This window comes from Bos javanicus, chromosome 2 (assembly GCF_032452875.1).
Source record: "Bos javanicus breed banteng chromosome 2, ARS-OSU_banteng_1.0, whole genome shotgun sequence".
Classification (NCBI taxonomy): Eukaryota; Metazoa; Chordata; class Mammalia; order Artiodactyla; family Bovidae; genus Bos; species Bos javanicus.
The window spans coordinates 37,910,613-37,938,316 of record NC_083869.1 but is presented as its reverse complement, the minus strand read 5'-3'; the positions used below and the strand labels follow the sequence as shown (position 1 = coordinate 37,938,316).

General features: G+C 38.6%; 1 protein-coding gene across 20 annotated transcripts in view; it reads left to right on the top strand.

Annotated features, from left to right (window-relative positions):
- The window catches only part of PKP4 (plakophilin 4), a 259,383-nt gene that overhangs the window by 50,638 nt on the left and 181,041 nt on the right, over positions 1–27,704 (top strand). For 13 of the 20 annotated variants that reach the window (XM_061437200.1, XM_061437140.1, XM_061437260.1 and 10 more), the window contains exon 2: positions 21,274–21,410. In XM_061437200.1, coding sequence (XP_061293184.1) covers positions 21,279–21,410 — 132 coding nt within the window. In that variant the 5' untranslated portion in view covers positions 21,274–21,278. Of the gene's footprint in view, positions 1–21,273; positions 21,411–21,532; positions 21,630–27,704 lie in introns of those variants that run through there. The other 7 variants (XM_061437283.1, XM_061437291.1, XM_061437269.1 and 4 more) reach the window with 3 other exon arrangements.

Below are 27,704 nucleotides of genomic sequence, written 5' to 3'. Positions count from 1 at the left end.
TAAAACATTTCTGTACTGTTCCTGCTTAGTTCATGAGGAAATCATAAGAGTGAATTAGATAATTATTATAATCCTGATAAGAAAGGTGCTCCATAAACTTTGAGTTTAGGAAGATGATGAGCTCAGCTATGGGCATGCAGAGTTTTTGAGTGTCTGGAAGAATACCCTGTTGATGGTCAGGAAACATGAAAATTGAAATTGAGCTTAGAGCTCCAGATCATATTTTTAGTGGTTATCCTAAAAGTGATCACTAAGGTTTTACCTCCCCCCAGCCCCCTTTCCCTTCAAATAGATCTTTTTTGGAAAACCAAACACCTTGGGAACTCCTGGGGCTTAGAGGAATCAGGACTCAAAAAACTGAGTCCTAGTCACAAGGGGATTGATATGCTGAAGAGTTGGGCATGACTGAGTGACTAAGCACAGCACAGTCATACAAGGAGGGCTTCGCTGAGACCTAAGTTCTTCCTCCTGCACCCTGCTGCTATTTGTGATAAACTAGTGAACACAGTCTCTACTATACTTATGCTGCTTATATTCAAAGCAAGAGACAATGAGATCAGGTAGTGATGAGTGTTAATATGAAAAACAGCAGGGTGGATGAGAGGAAAGAAAAGAAAGCCATGGAATGACCAGAGGGTGTTGGTGAGGTCAGACTTAAGGTAAGGATTGACTCAGCTTAAGTGCCTCAGCAGTATGAGGTAAGGGATGTCGAGCTGGAATGGGAGCATGCCAGGGCCTGGCCCAGCAGGTGCAGGGGCAGTTAGAGAAAGGAGCAGAGTGCCGAGTTCCTGAAGTGCAGGTGTGGGTCAAGGAGCCTGGACCGGGCTGAGGCTCACCTCTGTCAACCTCCACTCTGGTGCAGAAGAGCTCTGCAGTTCTCAGCATGCATGCCTTCAACTGTGAGTTCATGCTGTTCTCCGTCTGAAACACGAAAACATTTGGAAGATAGTACATCTGAACTTTTTTCCTCAAAGCTATATGTGAAATTTGAATTTTAAAAAGGTTGTGTAGTAAGAAGGAAGTACTTTTGAGTTGGATGTGACAGACTTGCGTCTCTTCTAGGACTATACTGCTTTGATTGCTCACTGCCTTGAGAACCAGCAGACCCCTTAGCAAAACTAGGCTAATGAGCTTCCAGGAATCTCTGAAGTGCAAGCCTTGAGGTGAAATGACCTTCCTCAGGGAGCCTCCTGACTGGCTGTGGTTGAGGAGAGAAGACACTTGGTCAAGAATAGCTCCTGCTTTTCTTTTTCTTTCTTTCTTCTTGGTATTATCTTGAGTTTATTTAGAAGAAGGGTTGAGAATAAGGAATTTGAAAAAGCACTCAACTAGATGGTCGTCAAGGGTCCTTTATGTTTCCAGAGTTCTGTGAAGTTGCTGTTTTTATTTGTCTTCAAGTATATATTGCTACCACATAATTGAGCCACAAAAACATTTAGATTTGTGTTGGTGACCTCAGAAGTTTCTGAAAGAAGTGTGACTAATTGTGTTGTTGACACAAGGGCATCCTTAGCAATAAGAGTTGCTACTGTGTTTAATACTACTTGTTTTGTGATTACTTCTGAAATCTGATCAAAAATTGATATAATTATCTCTTCAAAATTTATTCTTTTGTCTATTTGCTTTTAAGCTTTTAGTAAAACTTTATAAATTAAAATATTCTAAAACTCTGAAGAGAATAGGGAAGGGTTAGAGTGGAACTTTTCCCTATTCCCTCTGACTAACATGCTCACATGAAATGTTGCCAAGAAGTTCCTATAAATGTAATTTCACCTTGTGTGCTTTTGGAAGGAATGGAACAGCTGGTTAAAATATTTTATTTTTGACTAGAGAAGATAAATCAGACATGATTAGGTTAATAAGAGAACTGCTAAATGTTTTCTAAAAGTGCCATATTTAGTTTATGGTCATTGTTCATGACTGCGCGTAGAGGACATAGTCTTAAGAGGTACTGCCACTACTCTATCTCTTATGAATAACTGTGAGGAATTATAGAAAGTCAGGAGTGGGAAATAGTGAAGTGATTCTTTTGGCCAACCTAAAGCCTGTTCCATACAGCCACAGTCTGTTCTGTTCTCTCTTTCCCTTTGAAGGCCAAGGTGGCATGCCCACTACTTGGGTGTTTTCATATTCTGTACATTTATCATGATATGTTTATTTGGCAGTGGTACAGATGTACTGATCCAGAAATGATTGATACCACATACTGAATGGTTGTATACAAGTTAGGAGAGAGACCTGTGTGACTAAACCACTATGATGTGTGAGGATGAGTTTATGCTGTTAATGGAATGGCTTTGTTGTAATGTAATTTCAGGAGCTGCTCATGGCAGCTGTGAGTCGAAAGTAAATTGAAAGCCAGCCGGTTTAGGTATCTTCGTGGTGAAGATCAACAGAGTACTGTGAAACTGGGACTCACTTATGGCAACATGAGACTGTCCCAACTAAGTCTCAGATGTGTTTCATCTGACACTTTCCTAGCTCCGTCCCTTGCTGTACTGGCTCCATTTGAAAACTTGACTTGCTCAGGAGAATGAACTACAGGTCTTGACAGGGAAGCAGACTTTTGACTTCTTGGTTACTTTAATATTTTTTGGTTCATTTGGATCATCAGATTATTGAGGTTAACATTGATGTCTTGTTCAAACTTCTTTTGTCTCTCTCACAGTAGCAGAAGAGTAGAGAAAATGCATTGTATTAAGCAAGGGATATGAAAGTGATGTTTGGGGTCTTTGGGTTCGTAGAATTGCTGGAATGTAGACTGCTCGGAGAAGGCAATGGCACCCTACTCCAGTACTCTTGCCTGGAAAATCCCACGGATGGAGGAGCCTGGTGGGCTGCAGTCCATGGGGTCGCGAAGAAGAGTCGGGCACGACTGAGTGACTTTACTTTCACTTTTCACTTTCATGCACTGGAGAAGGAAATGACAACCCACTCCAGTGTTCTTGCCTGGAGAATCCCAGGGACGGGGGAGCCTGGTGGGCTGCTGTCTGTGGGGTTGCACAGAGTCAGATACGACTGAAGCGACTTAGCAGCAGCAGACTGCTACCTGAAAAGCCCTCTAAACTTTTGTTGCCAATTGAATGCGGGGTAATGTGAACCCAGGCCCTTTGTGGTGGGCTTGTGTTCACAATTGAAATATTCCTGGGTCTGCCCCCAGGGGTAGACTTCCTCCATCCTCCATCTCTGCTCATTGTGGTTCTACCACAGAGTGACTGCTGCCTTTTTCCTTCAATAGGTATGTCCAATTTTCCCCGCCCAGGGAACATTTTATCCTTTAGACATTCTGTATAAGACATTGAAAAGAGAAAGGAAGATGCCAGTGAGGGAAAATTAGGAACCACTTTGTATCCTAGGCAATTCCTCATTTTATTGACAGTTTATAATTGATATATAGGTAGGAAATTGACACTAAGAGATCCATCTGCTCTAAGAGTAAGAGCGTAGTGACTCAGAAAGAGGAGAGACTTGTTGAGCTATAAAATGAGCAGATTGCCATTTCGGTGTCTTTTTCTATCCTATCAAAATACCAGTTTGCTCCATCTTCACCAAACATTTTAAATTAGTCATAGTTATGGTGCCTCTGATGTTCAAAATTACGTATGTTGCTGTAATTCTTATAGGGTGTAAGGGCACATACTTTCATGTAGACAGATGGTACTTCTGTCATAGCCTTTTTAATCCTGGTATGCTGATTGGGCATCAAAATTTTGTATTTACACTATTACCTTAACTGTAAAGAGATTGTGGGGCGGCTGTGGAAAGTCATCTGACATGTGTTCTCTTTCTTTGTACTGCCAGGGTTCTAAATATTTATCAACATTACTTATTCATACTCTGTAATGCCATACTTTATTGGTGAATGTTCTACCTTTCAGAGGGCATTAGATAGGTTTTCTGCAGTATTCAAGAGACATGAGCATAGCCCTATCAACCTATCAGTGAACATTGAATCAGTTTATGGTCTTCAGATTAATAAAGGCAAGCCTCCCCCTCTGCCCCCCAAATTAAAATGATACAAAAACGCATCTAGGGCACAATAGTTTAAACCCAAAAGTCACACTTATCTTTTGAGATCTAGTCGTGTCGTGCCAATTTATATTCTGATAGATTATGAATTTGTGATGAATTCATTTTGATAGACTAAAGTTATCTTTGCACTCTGAATAATGAAGTTTTAAGCAAAAAAAAAAAGTTTCAGGGGTATATATAAAACATAGTTAATCTTTGAGGTATTTTAACACAATTTTAGAATCACTAAATGCTGTTTTTGACCTATTCATTAAATCACAGCACATAAATCTATGTTTTTATTAGCAGCAATAAAAAACATGTCTTTAAAGTATGGAATAATTCAATTCAGTCCCTTTATTTTTCTGCCCATTTAATTGGAACTGGTGATGTTTTGATATATTGAAACATAATCAAGATTTTGATAACAGCTTTCTGGCTTATTGTGGGAATCATAACTGTGATGTATAGGGTTTCATTAAAAGTACACTTTAATTATACACTAGATCTGCAGCTGAGAATTTAGAAATACTAGTGTGACCACATTGTGACAAAGGTTATGTTATCTCCTGCTAATGGAATGTAGCTTCCTTGACTTGTGGCTATTTTCCTAAGTTCTTCCTTGAATAAAGACAAAACCCTCACCCTAAAAGAAACAGGTTACCCAAGTAGGAAGATTGAAAATGAAATCAGACTCTTTCTGACATTTTTAGTGCCAGCTACTGAACAAAAGACTTCTTTAGGGAAGCACTTTATTCAGTGGCTCTTTGACTATGATCCATCTAATATATTAAACATTTTTCAGTGAGCGCAGCAGTAGAATGCCACTTTCTGTTTTCAACTCCTCACATAGTAAAACCTGTTCTGTCAGCAAGCAGTGTATTAAATGCCCTAGCACATGTGTTAGACACCAAAGGAAAGACATGTCTAAGACAAGAATCCTAGTTTCAATCAACTTAAGTCTACATAAATGAGAGAACATTTATAGGACAGATACAAGTAGGTGAAAATGAATATTGGGTGCTGGTTAAGACTCTAGATTAGTTGGACCAGAGGAATGAGTCATCAAAAAAGAAAAAAAAGCATTTCCAGAGCACGTTGAGAAATGCCTTCCTAAGAAGGAGGCACGTACAAACTCTGTCAAAGGAAGAAACAGTTTGGTGAGGCAGAAGGCAGTGAGCTTGGTTTTATGCTTGCTTGTGGAATTTGACATGACAGGAGGTGGAGTAGCTACTCTCAGGAAGCAGCAAGACAGTCCAGAGCTAGAGCTCTGTGAGGGGGAGGGAGAGGCTGTAATTCCACTCAGCCAACCTCACAGCAGATCTCAGGCCTGGGATTAGCACCAAAGAGAGAGGCTTTGTGTTGAGGGAGCTACTGCGTGCAAGGACGCCCACGGTTTGGGGACAGGCAGATGCAGTGGGGTCCCTTCCAGATTTCTACCTGACTTTTGCCTCTGATTTCTGTGGTGATCTATACTGCTGTATAAATTTCCACCATCCACCATTCTTCATCCTTCAAAGGGCTGCTCAATTCCTCTTGTTCTGGAAGACCACAGTGGTCAGGGAAGCCTTCTGTGAGCCCATGTGGGTTGAGGGAGGAGAGGAATGCAGGGGAGAGGAAACAGGCAAAGGTCTAAAAGCCCATGTTAGAGGCTTCTACTGTGAGACCAATCTTCACAGAACATTTTCTCAAATCCTTGAAGTCAGTGGTTTCAGTTTTCCATATATATTGTATACATTGATCAAAATTGTGCTTTTTAGTTATTTTGAGATAAATTTTATTTGAATGCTGAAACTTAGTAGTACTTCAAAACAAACAAATATTCTGCCCTTTGGAGGGGGAGAGTTTGCTGTAATTTCAAAATATTTAATGTATTATTTATCTGATGAATAATATTTGCTTGGTTAACTGTATTACCTGACTGAACTTCCTTCTGGAAAGTTATTAGAGAGAGACACAGGCAGACAGACACACTAAGACCAGTTAGGAAGACATTTTCAGAGTGAAACATTTCTGTTGTCCAATTTTATTTGCATTCAAGCTTTCATCCAGAAAACATTTATTTACCTTTCCTTTGACTGTGGCATGCCATTTAAAATGTTATGTATGAAATAGCATACGTAAACACAAACTATTCATAATAGATACCCTCTCTGAATCAGTCCCCTAGAATGCTTAATAAAAAAAATCTCAACTAAAATATATTTAGTCATAAAAATGGATAGTAGTAAAGCCAGTAGAAATGGTATGTTATGAATTGTATCTCATTTTTTTTTATATGTTATGATAACACCTTGTTGGAGAGAAGTTTTTCTGGTTGCTTACTGCAAAGTTAAAGACAGTTCTGTATCATTGCATAGGCTTTTGTATGCATTTGTGCTCCCAGGGAGACCAGATGAGAAGTAGACAAATACTGTGAACTTTAATGACTGCAGGCTTTATTTTTAAGATGTATAAAATAGGGGAACCCTCCTAGGTGCTTTCTGGATGTCACATGTGGAATACAGAACCATGCTATCCTGGTTCTTGGTATTGAAATTGTTTGCACTTTAGATGAGTAAATACATTGGTTTTTGAAAGCAAAATTTAAAAACAGATTTTAGATATAAATGATAACCTAGAATTAAGGCATGGTTCTGCAGAAGTTGACTTAAACTAGTGAATGTTGAAAGAATCACGTTTCATTGCCATGCATATGGTAGTCACGCAGCATACAAGCACAGCAGATAAACGGAAGTGGTAGACTGTGGATAGGGCCCCATGTACCACTTTCATGGGCAGCTCCGTAAGTATGTAGCTGTTTGTTTTTATCATACTCCTGAGTGACTAATGGACATCAGTTACTCGTGTTGACTAACCTGTTCATTTGTTTTGTGTTTACTCTTTCTTACATTTCTGAATTGGGGTGAACCACTCCTCAGCTAGATTTGTTTTGGGGGGAAAATAACTAGTGGCAGAGGCCAGGCCTCCCTCAAACCCATCCTGAGTTCTGAGGTTAGCACAGTGCTGAGCCTGTCCTCAGTTCTGCACTTCTAGGAACCAGAACTAATCTGTAAACCAGAGCACTCATTTGTTAAATTATGAATTCTTAATTGCCAGAGTGTTCATGGTTGTTGAGTAGGCTTCTCCCTTCTGGCATCCGGGTAACTGCTGCAGTAATGAACCTAGAATCCTGTTAAAGATGAGGAGAGTTTCAAGAGAGGTCTCGTTTCAGGACCATCTCTTGCCTTAAAGAGCTTACAGAGAAGATCTTTCTAGTAGCCTCATAGATTTGACTTCCCCAGACAGGGCCAAAATCTAGATTTTCCTCTCCTGTTCTTCACACTCACAATGTCCCCTCCTCCAATTCTGATGTTAATTACATGTGATGGGGCATAAATCACGTCTGTGTTTTCTATAATCTTTTCCTGATTATAGATTTTATAAAGTTCTTGAGGGGAATGCATTTACTGATTCTTAGTTTATTTCCCAGGGCTTCCCGGGTGGCGCTAGTAGTAAAACATCCCCCTGCCAGTGCAGGATATGCAAGAGACTCGTGTTTGATCTGTAGGTCCGGGAGGTCTCCTGGAGAAGGGAATGGCAACCCACTCCAGTGTTCTTGCCTGTAAAATTCCATGGACAGAGGAGCCTGACAGACTACAGTTCATGGGGTCGCAGAGACTCAGACATAACTGAGCAGCTAAAAACAACAACAACAGTTCCTTCATCTTTTCATATCCAGAGTTTTCTCTCTCCTTTTCTTCTCCTCCTCTCCACCCTAATTTTAATCTGTTGGCATTCTCTGAACACAGCACATTGTGATGTTTTATGTCTCTTTGTCTTTGTAGAAACTCTCATGTTCCTGGATGTCCCTCCTGTTGTGGCATATTTTATTATCTTTTCTGTTGCATTTATCACACTATTTTTATTCCTTTCTCTCCTGTTAGAATGTGAGCTCCTTCAGCGTCTTGATGATTCTGAAGCTTAACACTGCTTGGCACATAAATATTTCTTTGATAAAAGTGAAGATACATTGTCATTCTTCCCCTCAGTCTTCATCTCATTGTTTCCTTCTTTCACTCAACAAACTCTATTGAGCACCTACTATGTTTCAGGCATTTTATTGGTGCTGAGAATACCGTGGTGATTTAGATGAAAAGAGTCCCTGGTCTCACTGAATCTAGAGTGTATGATTGGGAGATGCAGAACAGTGAATAGGAAATTCAGTCTAGTTCACTGCATGCTCCATCTGTGATAAAATGCTAGAAGCTTTGTAATTTTTTTCTTGTCCTTTCTTCAAAAAGCTGTTTGGAGATGTTAAGTATGGAAATGTGTGTGTCTTCTGGAAAATATAGTATTAAGTGCACAAAATCTAAACTAATTAAAGACAGAAAGTGAAGTCTCTCAGTCGTGTCCAACTCTTTGTGACCCCATGGACTGTAGCCTACCAGGGTCCTCTGTCTATGGGATTTTCCAGGCAAGAATACTGGAGTGGGCAGCCATTTCCTTCTCCAGGGGATCTTCCCAACCCAGGGTTCGAACCCGGGTCTTCCACATTGTGGGCAGATGGTTTACCATCTGAGCCACCAGGGAACCCCTAATTAAACTAATTAAAGGAGGCTGAAATACAAGTATCATTTCTCTGACTTCAGCTTGTTGAAGACAGGGACAAAAAGGACTGTTATTACAGTTGTTAATCTACCATACTTCCAGTTATGATGCCTTTTTAGATGTAGGATTTTCCAGAGCTACTTGAAAAATTGAAATCATTACGTACATTATTACTTAAACCAGTATTATTAAAAGTGACTTCAAGCATTTATAAGATCAGTGTTTTTTGATAATACTCCAAATCAAAACTGTCAGCTTTCCTTCTTCACCTGTGCTTTTAGGAAAGCACCTTCTAGATTAATACCTATATTGAACTGGACTTATTTTAGGCAAATTGTTGTATGTCTCGGATGGGGAGTTGATCTTCCCAGCCACGGTACCAATGTGTACCATATACCATGTCTATTTCCACATAAATGTTCATGAGACAAGCATGAAAAATATAATTAAAGTTCACACCTGGCCTGGAGCAGGTTGAGTTCTTTTTCTGGAAAACCATTTTATTCCTTCATTCAGAAATGATGTTTTCCAAGAAATTGTTACCCAACTTAACAGCCAAAACACAACTCCATGCTTAATTTTGTTGGAAGGAGCCTTTATTGAAGAGAACTTTAATTTTTCTGTACTATTTTCTTTAAAGTACTTAATGTTTTTCTTTTAATACGCTGACATTATTGGAAAAGCTGAGAGCGCCCTATTTTAATTGTGAAGGATGGAGCAGTACCTCTTTCTAGCTTTATTTGCTCATTAATAGTAATTATTATCTTGTGGGATTTCCCAAAGCATATTCCTCAGAATGTTAATAGGTGGCCCTAAAAACAGTTGCGGGTCAGATAAGTGTGAGATACTGAAATAGATGAGATTAAACAGGTTCATTTACTTTGAGATTTCTCAGTCTTTAAATGCTCTATGCCACTGCTTCTGCATCTTGAACATGTGTACAAAACACTGGTGATGTTATTCACATGAAGATGATTTAGTAGGTCTGGCGTGAGGCCTGAAATTGTGCGTTTCTTCTAAGCTCTAAAGGGCTGCCGGTATAGCTGGCCCACAGGTCTCACTTTAAATAACAATGTTTTTAGGAATCTTCAAGAGGAAGCATTTCCCACATTTATACTTTGCAACGTTGGAAACATTGTTTCTGATGTACTAGAAGTAGTCCATGGAGCATATTTTGAAATTTTTAATTTTAAATTGAATCTTTCAAATTACAAATAAATTTATAATTTAAAAAGAATTCTGATATAACACTTCTGAGATATCTAATACAGAACTTGTAGGTTATTATCAGCTAGAAAGCCTGGTGTAAATCACAAGACACTCAGAAGTCATTTAAAGAGTCCATGTTAAAAAAAAAAAATCACTGTCATAAACTAAAAAGACAAATACTGCATAAGATAACTGGTTGTTAGTAGACTGTATACTTCTTTTAAAAATAGATCTTATAAATGTTATTAAATACCCAAGTCCTTAATTAAACAATTTTACTGTTTTTATTGCCTCTGGTTATTCACTTATAAATTACCATATTTCTGAATCCCCATATGTGCTGTGCTAGTGGTTTTATTAGTCTTTAATCTTTAATACTAGCATTTGATATGAAAAACTAATGATAAAAACAAATTTTTGTTTAAACAGCTTTAGATTGGATATGGCTTGCCATACCCTTAATTGCATATATTATAAAATAAGAGTCTAGGGACGATTTTGAGAAATCTATTAAACCTGAAGCAAATTTTTACATATAAAAGCTTAATAAAATGAATGCATTATAGCTAGGCTTCTCCCTACCTGTGTCCTTGTGTTGCACCTAGTATTCAGTTCAGTCGCTCAGTTGTGTCCAACTCTTTGCGACCCCATTTGACCATAGCACACAGGCCTACCTGTTCATCACCGACTCCCGGAGTTCACCCAAACTCCTGTCCATCGAGTCCGTGATGCCATCCAACCATCTCATCCTCTGTCGTCCCCTTCTCCTGCCTTCAGTCTTTCCCAGCATCAGAGTCTTTTAAAATGAGTCAGCTCTTCACATCACATGGCCAAAGTATTGGAGTTTCAGCTTCAACATCAGTCCTTCCAATGAACATTCAGGACTGATCTCCTTTAGAATGGACTGGTTGGATCTCCTTGCAGTCCAAGGGACTCTCAAGAGTCTTCTCTAACACCACAGTTCAAAAGCATCAATTCTTCGGTGCTCAGCTTTCTTCACAGTCCAACTCTCACATCCATACATGACCACTCGGAAAACCATAGCCTTGACTAGATGGACCTTTATCGGCAAAGCAGTGTCTCTGCTTTTTAATACTGTCTAGGTTGGTCATAACTTTCTTTTCAGGGAGTAAGAGTCTTTTAAATTTCATGGCTGCAATCACCATCTGCTGTGATTTTCAGTTCAGTTCAGTCACTCAGTCGTGTCTGACTCTTTGCGACCCCATGAATCGCAGCACGCCAGGCCTCCCTGTCCATCACCAACTCCTGGAGTTCACTCAGACTCACGTCCATCAAGTCAGTGATGCCATCCAGCCATCTCATCCTCTGTTGTCCCCTTCTCCTCCTGCCCCCAATCTCTCCCAGCATCAGTCTTTTCCAGTGAGTCAACTCTTCGCATGAGGTGGCCAAAGTACTGGAGTTTCAGCTTCAGCATCATTCCCTCCAAAGAAATCCCAGGGCTGATCTCCTTCAGAATGGACTGGTTGGATCTTCTTGCAGTCCAAGGGACTCTCAAGAGTCTTCTCCAACACCACAGTACAAAAGCATCAATTTTTCGGTGCTCAGCCTTCTTCACAGTCTCTCTCCCATCCATATGTGACCACAGGAAAAACCATAGCCTTGACTAGACGGAACTTTGTTGGCAAAGTAATGTCTCTGCTTTTGAATATGCTATCTAGGTTGGTCACAACTTTCCTTCCAAGGAGTAAGAGTCTTTTAATTTCATGGCTGCAGTCACCATCTGCAGTGATTTTGGAGCCCAAAAAAATAAAGTCTGACACTGTTTCCTCATCTATTTCCCATGAAGTGATGAGACTGGATGACATGATCTTTGTTTTCTGAATGCTGAGCTTTAAGCCAACTTTTTCACTCTCCTCTTTCACTTTCATCAAGAGGCTTTTTAGTTCCTTTCACTTTCTGCCATAAGGGGGTGTCATCTGCATATCTGAGGTTATTGATATTTCTCCCAGCAATCTTGATTCCAGCTTCTGTTTCTTCCAGCCCAGTGTTTCTCATGATGTACTCTGCATATAAGTTAAATGAGCAGGGTGATAATATACAGCTTTGACATACTCTTTTTCCTATTTGGAACCAGTCTGTTGTTCCATGTCCAGTTCTAACTGTTGCTTCCTGCTGTGATTTTGGAGCCCCCCAAATAAAGTCAGCCACTGTTTCTACTGTTTCCCCATCTATTTGCCATGAAGTGATGGGACTGGATACCATGATCTTAGTTTTCTGAATGTTGAGCTTTAAGCCAACTTTTTCACTCTCCTCTTTACTTTTCACTTTTTCACTGCGCTTTCACTGTACCTAGTATAGTGTCCTTATTTATACATGCTATTGAAGCCCTTCTTTGAGCTTCCTGTATTTGAGCTCTTAGTACCCCATTTATCTTGAGATGTATTTTATTGTGGATGTTTATTTACCTTGTCTTTCCATTTAGGCTATAAATTGAATAGGAGGTCTTATTCATCTTTATAGTTTCAGTTACACCTAATTTATAGTATCTTATTTAGTAAGTCAAAGAGCAATAGTGTATTAAATAAACTATCTTTAGAAGATAATCCAGCATGTAAAATTTAATTTTTTAATCTTATAATACTTTAAAAATAACACTGATAAGTTAAAATTTCCCCCTGTATCCTCATTTCTTGTCTTGATGGTTGTATCAGTTAGTATCACTTACCATGTAACAAGTCATCTGAAATCTCAGTGGCTCAAACAACAGTTTTTAAATTTCTCGTAATTCTAGATTGTTAAGGAGGTTCTGCTAGTCTTACCTGGGTTCACTCAGGTGGCTGCAGTCAGCTGCTAACTTGGTCAGGGTAGAACAATTTACTTTCTTCAGTTCCTCACACGTCTCCTGTTGGTAGCATGTGGAGTTTCTTTAGACTTAACTTTCAATTTCCTGAGTTATTTGCTTAGCACTGTTTCTTGTGTACTAACCCTTCTTTGGTCATATTTGTTATTTGGTTGCAGAACTTCCTTTGAAGAGTATTGAAGCCACATTTTCTTGGGTCCTGGTATGTCCTAAAATGCCTTTATTTTTCTTCATATTTGAATAATGATTTTTGGTTAGTACTTAGAAATTATTACTATATATATATAGTAATATATACTATATATAGAAGTACTTAGAAATTATATATATATTAGATTATATATAAATTATATATATTAGAAATACATATTAATATATATTAGAAATATATATATATACTGTATATATATACTATATATATATATTAGTACTTGAAAATTGTTACTATAACCATCAGGCTTCTGTGAAACTGATTCTCATTCCTTTGTATGCAATTTATTTTTCCTGCATGGTAACATCTACAATCTTTTCTTTATCCTTGGAACCTAGAAATTTCAGTGGATTGGGTTTAGATATAATCTGTTTGATTCATTTTATTTACTTACTGGCCGATTTTAAATATTAGTTTTCAGCTCAGAAATTTCCATTTCTTACTTGTTTTAGTAGTCTCCTTTTTTCCTCTCTTCTTCATACTTGTAAATAAACATAACTCCTGGATCTAGTCTCAAGTCTCCAAACTACTCTTATCTTTTTTTTCTCTCTCTCTTCAGGCAGGGAGTGGGGTGCAGTGCTCAGATTGAATCCTTTACATCACTCTTAGGAAATATTCTTTTTATAAAAATTAATTCTGCTATTCATTGCATTGATAGAGATTTTTGGTTTTATCCTATAACTTATTTTCAAGGTCTTTGGCTGTGTTTCTCTTTCACAGACACAGTTTTCAATTTAAACGTTAAAGATGTTAGTTTACCACTTCACTGTTTATGTTCAGAGAATTCTGCCCTTCTGGGCATCAGTACTGCCTGAGGCCCTGTTGTGTCCGGTTCTCTCCATCTTTGCCTGTGACTGCCGCCTGAGCATGTGCAGGGCAGGGGCCAACCAACCACCTAGTGGCATTGTCTCCCTCTTGATCATCTGATCATGGCCCAGGTCTAAGAATTCCGAGATCCTCTGACTCTGAGCTCCCTCACCTACTGCTCCAGCCACTCATCAGGCTTGTGTGTGTGTGGTTTGGTTGCTTCTGGTTATTTTGCCATAGGTCTGCAACCATTATTTTTCTAATATTTTGGCATACTGATGGCGTTTTTTGAATTTTTAGACTGGCTAATTTTCTTATCCTGAAAAAGAGAAAATGCCTTTTCCATTATTTCATGGTGTTGTGAGTTGGAAAATAGCAGAAATGTATGCTCATCTCACCTCTCAATCCAGTCATCTCCCCTCAGAGTTACATTCTTACCCTGTTGGTTATCCCCATCCTATCTTTTTTATACCCTTTAACATGTCAGACAGCTATGTGCTTTAAGGGATCCTAAATCCTAAAACAAACAAACAATAACAAAAAAAACTGAATCTATCAGTTCAGTTCAGTTCAGTCGCTCAGTCATGTCCGACTCTTTGCAACCCCATGAATCGCAGCACGCCAGGCCTCCCTGTCCATCACCAACTCCTGGAGTTCACTCAGACTCACGTCCATCAAGTCAGCGATGCCATCCAGCCATCTCATCCTCTGTTGTCCCCTTCTCCTCCTGCCCCCAATCCCTCCCAGCATCAGAGTCTTTTCCAATGAGTCAACTCTTCGCGTGAGGTGGCCAAAGTACTGCAGTTTCAGCTTTAGCATCATTCCTTCCAAAGAACACCCAGGACTGATCTCCTTCAGAATGGACTGGTTGGATCTTCTTGCAGTCCAAGGGACTCTCAAGAGTCTTCTCCAACACCACAGTTCAAAAGCATCAATTCTTCGGCACTCAGCTTTCTTCACAGTCCAACTCTCACATCCATACATGACCACTGGAAAAACCGTAGCTTTGACTAGATGGACCTTTGTTGGCAAAGTAATGTCTCTGCTTTTGAATATGCTATCTAGGTTGGTCATAACTTTCCTTCCAAGGAGTAAGCGTCTTTTAATTTCATGGTTGCAGTCACCATCTGCAGTGATTTTGGAGCCCCAAAAAATAAAGTCTGACACTGTTTCCACTTTTTCCCTATCTATTTGCCATGAAGTGATGGGACCGGATGCCATGATCTTCATTTTCTGAATGTTGAGCTTTAAGCCAACTTTTTCACTCTCCACTTTCACTTTCATCAAGAGGCTTTTTAGTTCCTCTTTACTTTCTGCCATAAGGGTGGTGTCATCTGCATATCTGAGGTTATTGATATTTCTTCCAGTAATCTTGATTCCAGCTTGTGCTTCTTCCAGCCCAGCATTTCTCATGATGTACTCTGCATATAAGTTAAATAAGCAGGGTGACAATATACAGCCTTGACGTACTCCTTTTCCTATTTGGAACCAGTCTGTTGTTCCATGTCCAGTTCTAACTGTTGCTTCCTGACCTGCATACAGGTTTCTCAAGACACTGGTCAGGTGGTCTGGTATTCCCATCTCTTTCAGAATTTTCCACAGTTTCTTGTGATTCACAGTCAAAGGCTTTGGCATAGTCAATAAAGCAGAAATAGATGTTTTTCTGGAACTGTCTTGGTTTTTCAGTGGTCCAGCGGATGTTGGCAATTTGATCTCTGGTTCCTCTGCCTTTTCTAAAACCAGCTTGTATTTTCCAAAGAAGATTTCTTTTTTTTTTTTTTTTTTTTTGCTCTGTGTAAGAAACGTTTGTTTAGAAGGATTGAAAATACCAAAGTGCAGTCTATGTTTATCCAATATAGAATCTTTAGTTTTTATCAATAGTTTTACAGGATTTACCTGTCATGACACGAACCGTGTCAGTGCTCCACCTGACTCTGGGAGCACCATTTACATAGCACACAGTGTAAGTGGCCATCTCAAGGTGTGAGTTGTGCTATTAATACTTAAGTTTACTTATGCAAAAGAATGGAGAAAAAATACAGAATCCAGTGAATTTCACTGGATAAGACAAAATAAAGTGTATTATTATACTTTGACAAAAATTATCAGTAAGGCGAGTAGAAATGGGTAAATAGAGGAAAATCCACTATCTAGTTGATCTTCTATCTCATTAAGTTAGTGGAGATGATTTTGTGGGTTAGTTTCATCTGTGATAAAGGGGGTTGTAGTTGAGTCTTAAGTTATTCCTGTATATTACATCCACAGCCTGCAAAGAAAGCCTTTTATAATCACACTAGAATGTACTTGACCTGTAACCTGAACAGAAAATTTCTTGTTAATTTGTGAATTCACTATGAGAAACGCACACTATGTTATACCAACAGTTTTATGTAAAAATTTGTCTTCAATAGAGGTATTAGTGAAAACACATAACAGTTCATAGCTTTCCAAAAAGTATTTCACAAGGCTCAAAAGAATGCTGTCCAACAGAATTATAAAAAGTAGTGAAATAAAATGAAGTAGTAAGAAAGTAACAAAAGGCTGGAATAAAATGAGAACACAGTTGTAAGAGTTGATTACAAACTCCTCTGAGCTTTTTGTGTACCTAAACAGAAACAGTCAGCAGTAAGACTTCCAGTCACCATCATTCTCTCAGGAAAAACACAGTGTCCTGGCCTTCAGGTGCTTTTTTACAGAGAGGTGTGATGTGGTAGACAACACTCTGAAAACCCCTGAAGAGCATTCACATCAGTTCAGAACATAGATGTTCTCATATCTTTGTCTCCGCCTCCAAATTCAGAGAACTTTGTCTCCTGTTTCTGACACACACCCGGTGCAGGATTCCTTCTGTACCTTCCCTGCTACTTGATCTTCTGAACTGTGGTTAAAGACCTCCAGCGATGGGGAATATACCACCTCTGGGGCTTTAGTTCTTGAAATTTTGGATATCTGGCTCTTTACTCAGAAAGGAAAGACCTTCCTGAGCTTGCCCTCATAGCGCCAACCTTTAATTTTACAATATAAATATAATGAAACATAACTGTTAGCCAGATTTGATTCAGAGTATAAAGACAGTAGTAATTTAGGTTAATACAAGTTTGGTACAAAACCATTAGTTTTTGGTCTAGCTCTTGGGACCAAAAATTCTGACCTTGTTTGTGCTTGGCAGACCTGAAGATATTCATAGACCTTTGCTTGTCTGCGTGGTCCTTTTCTTGTTCAGGTCAGATTTTTCTTGTTCTTGTGATTTCTTGTTCAGGTCAGATTTTTCTCTTCCTTTTCTGTCAAGTGTTCTTCCTGTGTTCTCAGCTAAGCTTCAAGCTCATCATTAATTTTGTCCTTGTGCCTGGAAATAAATGGTGGAATCCTTTTACCATCCTACTCATCCTCTCGAATGAATACATTTGTGTCCATTCCTGTTAATGTGCCACCCATCACTGAAAGTGGACATGGACCTGAAGAAGAGGTGTACATTCCCTTGTCCCTTTCTTTCTATCACCTTAAATGCTGATATCGATACAACATAGCATCACCTTGGCTTTGTGGAAGCCTCTTTTCATTCTTGATTCACTCATTGTGCTCTTGAACCTAAGGTGATTATGGTGAAGATCGCTCAGTCATGTCCGACTCTTTGCGACCCCATGGACTGTAGCCTACCAGGGTCCTCTGTCCATAGGATTTTCCAGGCAGTAGTACTGGAGTGGATTGCCATTTCCTTCTCCAGGGAACTTCCTGACCCAGGGATTGAACCTGGGTCTCCCACATTGTAGACAGACGCTTAACCATCTGAGCCACCAGGGAAGTCCAAGTGCCTAGTAAATCTTTCCCCTGTGTGCTGCTGAGCTAACCCTAAGTACAAGATCCTTGTTTATGCTTGGTGTTTTTGTTTTTTTTACATCTCATTAGAAGCAACTCATTATTGCAGTGCATCAGCGATTTTTATATTTGAATTTCATCACCTGGTAAATTCAGTATTCTTACTCATTGAAGAGTTTGAGCATGCCCTGTATATTATTATTACATTGTGGTTAAAGTTTTTGGTTAGGGCTGGGCCAGCATCAGAGTTCTCTAGCATTACATTAGAAACCTCTGTAGTTTGATATATTTTGTTCAGCTATTTACAGAATGTCAGAGGCAGCAGTTGCCCTTGTGCCAGCCCTATTTCTCTGCTGATTATAATACCATGGGGGACTTCTAACATCATCATGCCTCAATGAGTCTAGACACACTGCACTTCCGTGGTTACCGTGCCAAAGAGAAATTAGATGAGCTTAACATGACTTTTCTTTGGCGTGCCCCTTTTTGGTTCTCACAGTCATCTCTTGGATAAAATCCTTGTAAGAATCTCACCCAACATCTATGTCTAGCTCTCTAGTTTGTAACGTGAAGAGAGTCTACTTTCTTCTTTCCAAAAACAGCAATGGCATTTTCCTGTTTCCAGTTTTCTGGCACCTTTTCCATTCTCTGTGATTTTTCAAAGAGCCAGAATGGTCCAGCAACTTATTTGTAAGTGTACCCAGGTCCCTAAAATGTAATTGCCCAGATCGGGCCAGTTGAGATAATTGAGGGAAGCACAAAGCTTAATTTCTCACAGTCTTTTTGCCATATAAGTAGTCGTTGCTTTTTTGCTTTGCTAATGGGGAGAAGTAATAATATTCTGTAACTTTAGTCTTAGCTTGATTCCTTCCAGCTCCTAAAATTGTTAGGAGAGCTATGTAAATGAACAGATTACTTTACTAGGTGTATAGCTTGTCAGTAGTATGGCATCCCTTCTTTGCCCCATCTTGGTGATGGTGTTTAGGGACCATTCAGAGATGAGGTGTAGAGAAGTGTCTCACCCTCAGTTAAGCCTGGGTACCCTGGTCATCATCGTCTATCCCGTGAGTGTTGGTGATTGCCTGCAGTGTCTCCTAGTTTTGAGGAATCTGAGAGTAGAAATCATGCCTACCTATGCAAGTCTCCTCTCTTGCTGAATAAGAGTTTCTTTTTCATCACCTCTTCCTGTTGATTTCAGTGTTGTTACTCCATCACTTGCCTCTTGCCTCTGTCTTGGTCTGACTCATATTTTGCTGCCTCAGCTAGATGATGAGCCATTAATGATCAGTGACCTTTCTTTATGCCCGTACCCCGGTATCACCCTGCATGTTGTTACATGGGCAAAGTGGTATTCAGAAGATGTTCATCTGATACCATAGATCTGGACAGTCATCAGAAAATAAATATCATGAAATTAAATATGGTGCACTCACAGTGACATAATGCAGTTACAACGGTATTTTTCAGTATCTTTCTTTAAATAGCAACGATTCTCCTATTTTTAGTCAAGAGTAATTACTTCCCCAATGATGTTTCTTTCTTTCCCAAATTCTCTTTGTTCACTGAAAATTTGCTTCTCTTTTTCTTATACATTGGTTATTTCAGGGTATTATACTCTTGACATTTAAAATTTTTGTTTCTTGGCATTATTTGTTTCCCTGTTGCATAGTAACATTTTTGTTCTTTGCAACCATCTGCTTATTTTAAGGTGTGTAGTTTTTTGATGGCATAGAATATTTTCATATCTTTACCAGCCTTAAGTGCAAGTCTAGGATTGTTATGTGTGGCTTTTTTATTTTCATAGACCTTAAATCTTATCTATAATGAGCACTGGCTAAATACAGAAATGCATCATTTTATCCAGTTAATAATACTTTCCCCTGGAGAAGGGAATGGCAACCCACTTCAGTACTCTTGCCTGGAGAATCTCATGGACTGAGGAGCCTGGTAGGCTACAGTCCATGGGGTAGCAAAGAATCGGACACGACTGAGCAACTAACAACAACAATGATATTTGAGAGCACTATTTTATATATCAATATTAACATACATACTAAAAAATAAAGATTGTCATAAAAATCATCCGATGGTGTTGTGGGAAGAATTAGTAAGCTCTTTTTGTAAGTGAGGAAGTGGTAGCTTATGTTCAAGGCACTTAGGTTATGATCCTGGACCCGCATACTTCAAGCCTGGAGGTCCTCCTCAAACTTGAACTGGAGGTCCTCCTTTTTGCAGTTGAGGCTGCACTTGGCCTGGGGCTCCACAGAAACTGCCAACAAAGAATTTACCTCTAGAGCAACCATGAGAACTCCTCATGGAGAGCCCCACTAGGGGAAAATACACATACTCATCAGACCCGTTTTCCATTTCTGCCCATTAATGTGGCAGCAGTAAAGCAACATTGACAGCACCCTGGAACCTAACCCCAGCTTCCCCAGTATGCAAGTCAGGAGAGTGAGGAAGGAGGTGGAGGCTCGGATGATATGTTCATCTTCCCTTGTCTTACAGATTGAGTTTGGAAATAAACAGCAAGTTGATATTGATATTTGAGGGAATGGGGACCTTCTCCCCCGTCCCCCCACCCCATATCATCCTACAGAAATGAACATTGTTGAAGTTGAAAAGAAATCAAAATATGAGAGTAGAGTCATTTTTAGGAGAAAACTATGAAGAATGTCAAAAATAGCACTTGCGGTCTCAAATACAAGTACAGAGTAATGTATTAAGCAAATAAGATCTCAGGAGCACCATAGCACTTGTGGTCAGATTTGCCTAATGACTGTTATGAGACATGGAAGAGACAGTCAGTCCTCATTCATGTATTCATTTATTTGGTGAAGATTAGTTGGATATTATATATGCCAGGCTCTAGGCTGGTCTTATGGTATGATAAACTCTATTCTGGAGGAGACAGAGAGAGTGACAGGTAAACAAGTTATTAGAATATTTACAACATTTTATATGGGTACCTTTTCCCAATCTTTTTCAAATTTATATAAAAATCCATATCAAATCAGTAAGTTTCCCAGCAAACACACCACTCTCAGTCTGTGTTATGTAGGAGAGGCACCTATTCACTTGGCAAGAACCCATTTTTCTGTCACAGTCTATGATCCTGAAAAATAAATTCTCTTTCAACACCATCACCATAGTCATTGTCATCTTTGCATCAACAGATTCCTCTAAGGAAACCAAGCTAGCTATAATACTCCACCAGCAGTCTTGATTTTTTTTAAATACCACAGAATTTCGCCTATTTTTTCAAGCCTTTTGTAAGTTTTACTTTCCCTTTTCTTCTCATGCATAAGCCTCTTCTGCAACTGTAAAGCGTTTACAGTTGTAGATGTCTTCTTACTCAAGTACTTCGTTGAAAACTGACCCTTATAGCAGTCTAGCGTATTTGTTACTATTTTGTTCATGATAAGGTAATCATATTTACTTAATGGTGACCTGTTTAGAAAATTCAGCAATTTTATAGCATCTAACAGCTTTATTGTCCTTGGTGTATTTTTGCATCCTCTTCCTTAACATTTTCCACATCATTTTTAGACTATGATTTTGTTTAAATATTTTCTCAGTGTTTTTTATTGTCATTATTATTCTATTGTTATTTTTTAGTGTTTGGTAGTACTAGTTCTACTTTGACCCTGGGTGTTGCCTTTTAGACATCATATAGCCGTATGGCGTTGTGATCATGGTGTGTAGAAGTCTGTAGTAGTTCCTGGGAACCCTGTGTAAGCACGCAGCCCCTGCCTGTTCCGGCACGGGAGCAGATGAAAGTGTTAACCCTTTGCCTGCTTGGTTGCAGGAGGAATGCCAGCTCCTGAACAGGCCTCATTGGTGGAGGAGGGGCAACCACAGACCCACCAGGAAGCTGCCTCCACTGGCCCCGGCATGGAACCCGAGACCACAGCCACCACTATTCTAGCTTCCGTGAAGGAGCAGGTACATCCTCTGATTTTAGACTTTGCAATTAATTATTTCTTCATTGCCTTTAAAAATTAATCTTTGGATGTGTTTTCAATTTGTCTAACGTCCTTGACGCCTTCACGTTTTCTAATTATAAGGTGTTTACATCCCTGAGTACATTGGGATGACTGGCAGGTAGAGCCGCTCCAGGTGCCAGTCAGAATCGGAACATGCAGGATACTTGTGCGTCTGCAAGTAAGGACAATATCAGTGGTGATCGGTGTCTCTGTCTCGCTCACCTTGCAGAGTGTGTGCATGCACGCCCAGCTTTGTAAAGCGTGTTTCACATCGCTGACTTTTCTGTCAGAACTCTGGCAACTTGAGGCCTGTGATAGCCTTAGATCTGTTGAACGTTTTAACATAGGTATTACATAGGGTTGTCTCCGTGATTTTTTGGATTAAAGGTTCTATTTGTTGTGTTTGTCTTAATCAGAGTATACTCATCTTGTGAGCTACTGTTCTAAAACTTGTCACACTGTGCCATTTTGCTTAAATGTCATGTTTATGTTGATTTTTTAAAGGCACTTAATACTGTTATCCTTCAGATCCAGGTAGCCTTCTAAATTAGATTTTGATTTGGTGGGCTTAGAGAAATTTTAACTGCATAAGATTTAGAAGCTTAATAAAGGTGAATGTCAGTGTAAACCTCCGGGGAGACTTTTCTTTTCTGCCCTCCTCCCTCAAAAAACACACAAGCAACCAAAAAGTATATGCCCTCTGTGAGGGTTATTTTGTTGGAGATAATCTAATAGTGAAATTGTCTTTTTAAATCTTATGATTTAAAATACTAGTCTTTTTTTTCTCAAGAGATACAAGCTTAAATGTTGTATGTAGGCCGGAATTCTTTGAAAAATCAGTGTCAACAACTCCCATGACTAATGATGACAAAGAGTGAAAGGGTATTTAAAACTTCCTTATTTTATTTTTTGCTGTAACTTAAAGATGGGTGTGTATATAAAAGATTGCTCTAAAACTAGAAGATATGTCTTGCCATTAGAGCTGTATTTTCAAGAAAAAATGATTTCACAACTTTTCCTAGTAGCAAGATGTCAAAATATTTTTCATTCATTACAGAAATTTGAAGTTTTTAAACATTTCACAAACTAAGAATTTGGGAGGACACAAGAAAATTAGAGTCAGTACTGTTTTCATTTTCTCCCAAACTATAGATTATCTATCACCTTTAGGGAGGAAAAAAAGGACTCTTTCTTCTTAGTTGCTGAGATCTGACCCAAGGAGCTGTAAAATGAGAAGGCTCTGATTTATTTGTGACTCTTAGTGTATACTGCATTTTGGTGAAATATGACAGTAAATTTATCAAAGTACCCAGAACTAACTTAAAACCAGAAACTGTGCTCAGTAAGCATAACAGTAGGAACCTTCATGTCTGTATCTTTAAACTAGATAACGCTGCATATAGAAGAGATTGGAAACCTATCAGAATTTTTGCCCTATAATTCTTTGATGGCCTCAAATGACTTCAAAATTTTATCTTTTGGCAATGAATAGTATTTTGAATGCATATTTTGTGAGAGAAAACAAAAAGAGTTCTGGTTTCTTGGGTTAGGCAAAAAATATACAGATATTTGTTATTTATTAGAATTATCATATGTCTCCCACTTTAGTTGGAAGACACACTTCTATTCTTGTTCTTAAGAATTTGAGTCCATTATTATACATTTACAGTTTTCATTCTTAATTTCTTTTAAGATTGTCAGTGCTCATTACTCAGTGCATCCATCATTCAACCCAAGACACCATATCTATCTCTTGTTCCAAGATACTTGCCTGATTTAAATAGCTAACTCTAGTTCCCATAGGATTTGTGTGGTACAAAGCAAGATACTCAAATTTCTCTGTAATTAGAGTAAAAATTTCTTAGACTTTCCTGAAATATGTCACTTGCCTTTGTCTGCCAAATGAGACAGAGCACAGAAAAGTTAGCTAAGAATAAGAAAACTAATTACTGTTTACCTTATATATTTGATTCTAAAATACTAGTCAGAATGTCACATTTGTAGTTGTGTTAGACTCAAATGAAATAATTAATTTTAGATTATGTCCTTGGTCATGTATTGTATCAAAGAGCAGTATTACTGGATAGAATATACAATTATAGGGGGGAAAAAGGTGCCTTATTTTCATAGGCTTGGAGTGATGGGATCAGATCCGCTGATCTCAGAGAACAGACCTTGTTTGATGGTGGATGTGTCTCAGAATGAATGTTTCGTTGGGATACAGAGACTCCTTCAGTGCGAGGGGGAGATGGCTGGATTCCCATCATGGCTCCACTACTTACTGTGTCATCTTGGCAAGATTGTTAACCTCTCTCTGCCTCAGTTTCTCATTTGTAGAATGAAGATAGTAATAGTTATTGAAACATTAAATTAATCTATGTAAAGTTTTTACACTCCCTTACACTTAGTAAATTCTCATAGTAAAGGCTAATATTACTATTATCATCATCATCTCTACTTAAGAAGAAAATGCCCTCCCTAAGAGAAGCTGGCGGTTCTACTTTTAAATATGTGTCTGTCGGGACTGAGAAACTTCTTCCAGGCCACTGATATGAAGACAAAAAAACTTTTTTGAATACGAGCCATGTTTATGCTGTGACAGTATATACTTCGACATGGCATTAAACTTCCAAAACTTCACCATGTTGATCTCACCAATTAAAACAGCTTTATGTGTTTATTATAAGAAGTAGAATAATGAAAATAAATTTTATTAACATGCTGACATAGTACAAACTCAAACATCATGTCAAAGCACTTGGTTAAAGAATTGGAGAGGAATATCTTTTAACATGCACCTGAATTTTGAGAGGAAGAATCTGGGTTCTTATAAATTATATCCAAGCACTACATTACCTCATGTGAATTCCCCCTGGACATTTCATGATAAGTAGTAGGGAAGAAAATGACAGGCAACCAGTAGCCATCTTGTTAACAAATCACTAGTCTGTTAATACCTGAAATTGGATTTAGGGAGTCATGGGAACACTGAAATCTTGCTCTACTGGGCCTCTCTTTCCTTCAGATCCTCCCATGCCAGAAGCTGTTCCTTTTTCTTGACAAAATACAGAGATTCATATTCTCTCTCTTTTATGAAGCTATGACCTTTCATGTTGATGTCAGTCCCATAGATGCATACATGTACCTTTATAGAAAAAGTCCTTGCTTTTTTGCAGATAGAAAGAAGGAACTCACTTCTGTTCAAGTGCTACCTCTTTCATGAAGCCAACCATGAAGTTCACCCCAGCCTGAAGTCAACTCTCTGCTGATCTTTCTTAGCACTTTATACCACTGCTCTGACTCATCACATGCTCCTTTGGATGATATAATTAAAAGCTACCTGAGGATGAAAATGAAAGTTACTTAGTCATGTCCGACTCTTTGCATCCCCATGAACTGTACAGTCCATGGAATTCTCCAGGCCAGAATACTAGAGTGGGTAGCCTTTCCCTTCTCCAGGGGATCTTCCCAACCCAGGGATCGAACCAGGTCTCCTGCACTGCAGGCAGACTCTTTACCATCTGAGCCACCAGGGAAGCCCAAAGGGCTTGAATATACTAGAGCTGCATGAATGATTGTTGAAAGAGGAAGTAAATAAATAATGCTATCAGATCACTTTGTCACCAACTGGCTATTCTGTAAGGATAATGGAATCTGTTGCCACATTCATAGAAGCATTACTAAGCAAGAGAATCTCAAGACAGCACCTAGAAAACTAGTTACTCAGCTGTACATTCTTATCTTTAAGACAATTTGAGTTGCACGGTATCCATATTGATCTAGAAATTAAATCTGATCTCTGCATGGAACAAACTTATATTTTATTTCACATGGATGGTCAAATAATGGCGTAAGTCTTTTAAAAATATGAAAGAAATTTATATTTCATCTTCCATCTGTCCAACTTAGCTGCAAAGGAAGTGTAGGGAATGAAAGGATGCGGTTTATCTTCGTGATGTCACAAAATATCCACCATCATCATGTAAACCAAGTAATCACAAAAGAAATGTCTTCCAGTTAAGGATCATCTTTCAAGAGAAGGAAAAAGTCAGCCCATGGGATTAGCAAAGTAATGTTATCCTTGGACTCCAGTCTAAAATTATAGAAAGTGTCAGTTGAACTTAAGCCACCAGTTGGCTGTTGGGTTTATACAATCAGGATCATCATTTGGCAGTTTCTACTGTTCAGTTCAACTCCTGCTGAGAATACAGTATTCCCAAAGTGAATGTAGATGTTGGAAACAAACTATTTTGTATCCTGATAGTTTTCAGGCTTACCCAAGAATGATCTAGTGCCTAGCTTATATGTGGTCAGGTAAAGAAATATGGCCAAATGCAGTGCCCTCAGAGAACCTTGCCACTTCTGTAAAAATCATAGACTAAACTGATTCATCCTTGAAATGGACAGCATGCCTTTGAATGGAAAGGAATTGGAATCTGGTAAGACATTGACTCATTCAGAAATTCAGTGCCATCCCTGCAACTTAGAAGTGTCAGCATGCTAACGTCACAGGCTCAGGGAAGCAGTGAGCCAGGAGCCAGGAGCAGACTCTTATTATCAATGGGGGAGTATATTGAACTTTTATAATTGGTAGAATCTCATACTAGATGTAGAAATACCCTTTAAAAAATCATATGGCCAGTCCTGAATAGCGTTAAATATTTTTCATAGCTCTGTTTAAGGTGCAAGTAGATTTACATTCTGTAAAATCACGCATGTAATATTTATTACAGTCTTTCATCCTCTGTCATAAAGTTTCTTGAATAATTGAGATCTCTATTTGAAGTTGGCCTGACTCCCTAGGTGCTCTAACTTCCATTGTTCTCCCACAAACCACACCCTCTTATTTTGGGTTTATGATTTAAGAAGTTTGGAATCCAGGTTTAAGATCGAGTTCAATCCAGATAGCATGAAATGGTAAGCAAAGAATAGATTTGGTAAAACGTGCTAATATTACGTGTACTTCTCTTACTCTGGTGAAGTCCTAAGTGAGGTATTGGGTATACTTTTGTTATCTTGTTATCTTTGATGAGTGAAAATTGAAATGTTCTTCATTTGTGAGGCTTTCAAAGAGAATAATACCACCTTTAAAGATAATATTTTCTGACTTTGTGAAAATTACAATTCTGCCTTCATGTATTCATATTAACTTAAGTGATATTTAAATATCAAAGAGTGAAATGAGAGTCATTATAGAGATCCTTAATTTTTCGAAGATAAAAAAGGAAATTTAGATCCCAACTGTGTTCTATTGATATTACTTCATTTTTACATGGATGTGTTAGCTTCAGTAATTACACACCCTTTCCTGTATGGCAGAATGCCCAGAACTGAACAAATTCCAGTACAATTATTTACTTTATTTCTCTGAAACTGAAACAACTCAACTGCTGTACACCTGCTTTTGCAACTTCCTTTTATTTGGCCCCTAGATTTATTTACAATGAAATAGTTCTCCCTGACACACCTCAGCCCCATGCAGAAGACAGAATTTTTACTTCAGCTGTAAACAAGCATAGTTTGTAGCCTGGCTAAAAGCATTGTACTGTAGGTTCAACACTGAAAACTTCACACTTTCCCTTTTAGTAACTTAGTAGTTTTTTCTCTTGGTAACTGAATTATCTTGGCAATTGTAATTATGTAATATAGGAACGTCTTCTGTGCCTGAACTGCAATCATCAGACACAAGGTAAGATTGGATCTTTTCTTAGTGACTTCTGTGGGATCATCAAATTTTACAGCTTTTACTCTTTAATATTATGGAATTAAGGTTCAAAGTGGGATCAAGTGGTAGATGTCTTGCGACACTCTTTGGCCTGGATTCAAGAATTCTGAATGCTAATAATTGGTTCTTAGGAGATCAGTCCTCTTAAACTGCATATGACACAGTGAAAATTTAACATTTCTCTTCCATGTGTTAATGATGTAGCGTAACCCCAGTTCGAGTGTCTCTGTGGTTAAATAATACAAGAGTATAGTTAACAGGTTTATTTATTCATATATTTGAGTGTACAAAAAAAAAAAAAAACTGTCCTTAGATTGCCAAGTTAGCTAACAACAACAGGTAAATTTTTACATCTGCCCATGTTTTCCAGTAGTCTGATAAATGATCAGCTGGACCTGTGAGCACAGTTCCCAAGTCTTTCTGTCTGAGGCGTACATTTTGAGTAACTGATTTTTTGTTCTGTTTGATTCCCTTGGAGACATCTTTTTAGATGTATTGACACAATAGGTGGTTGTTTTGTTTTACTTT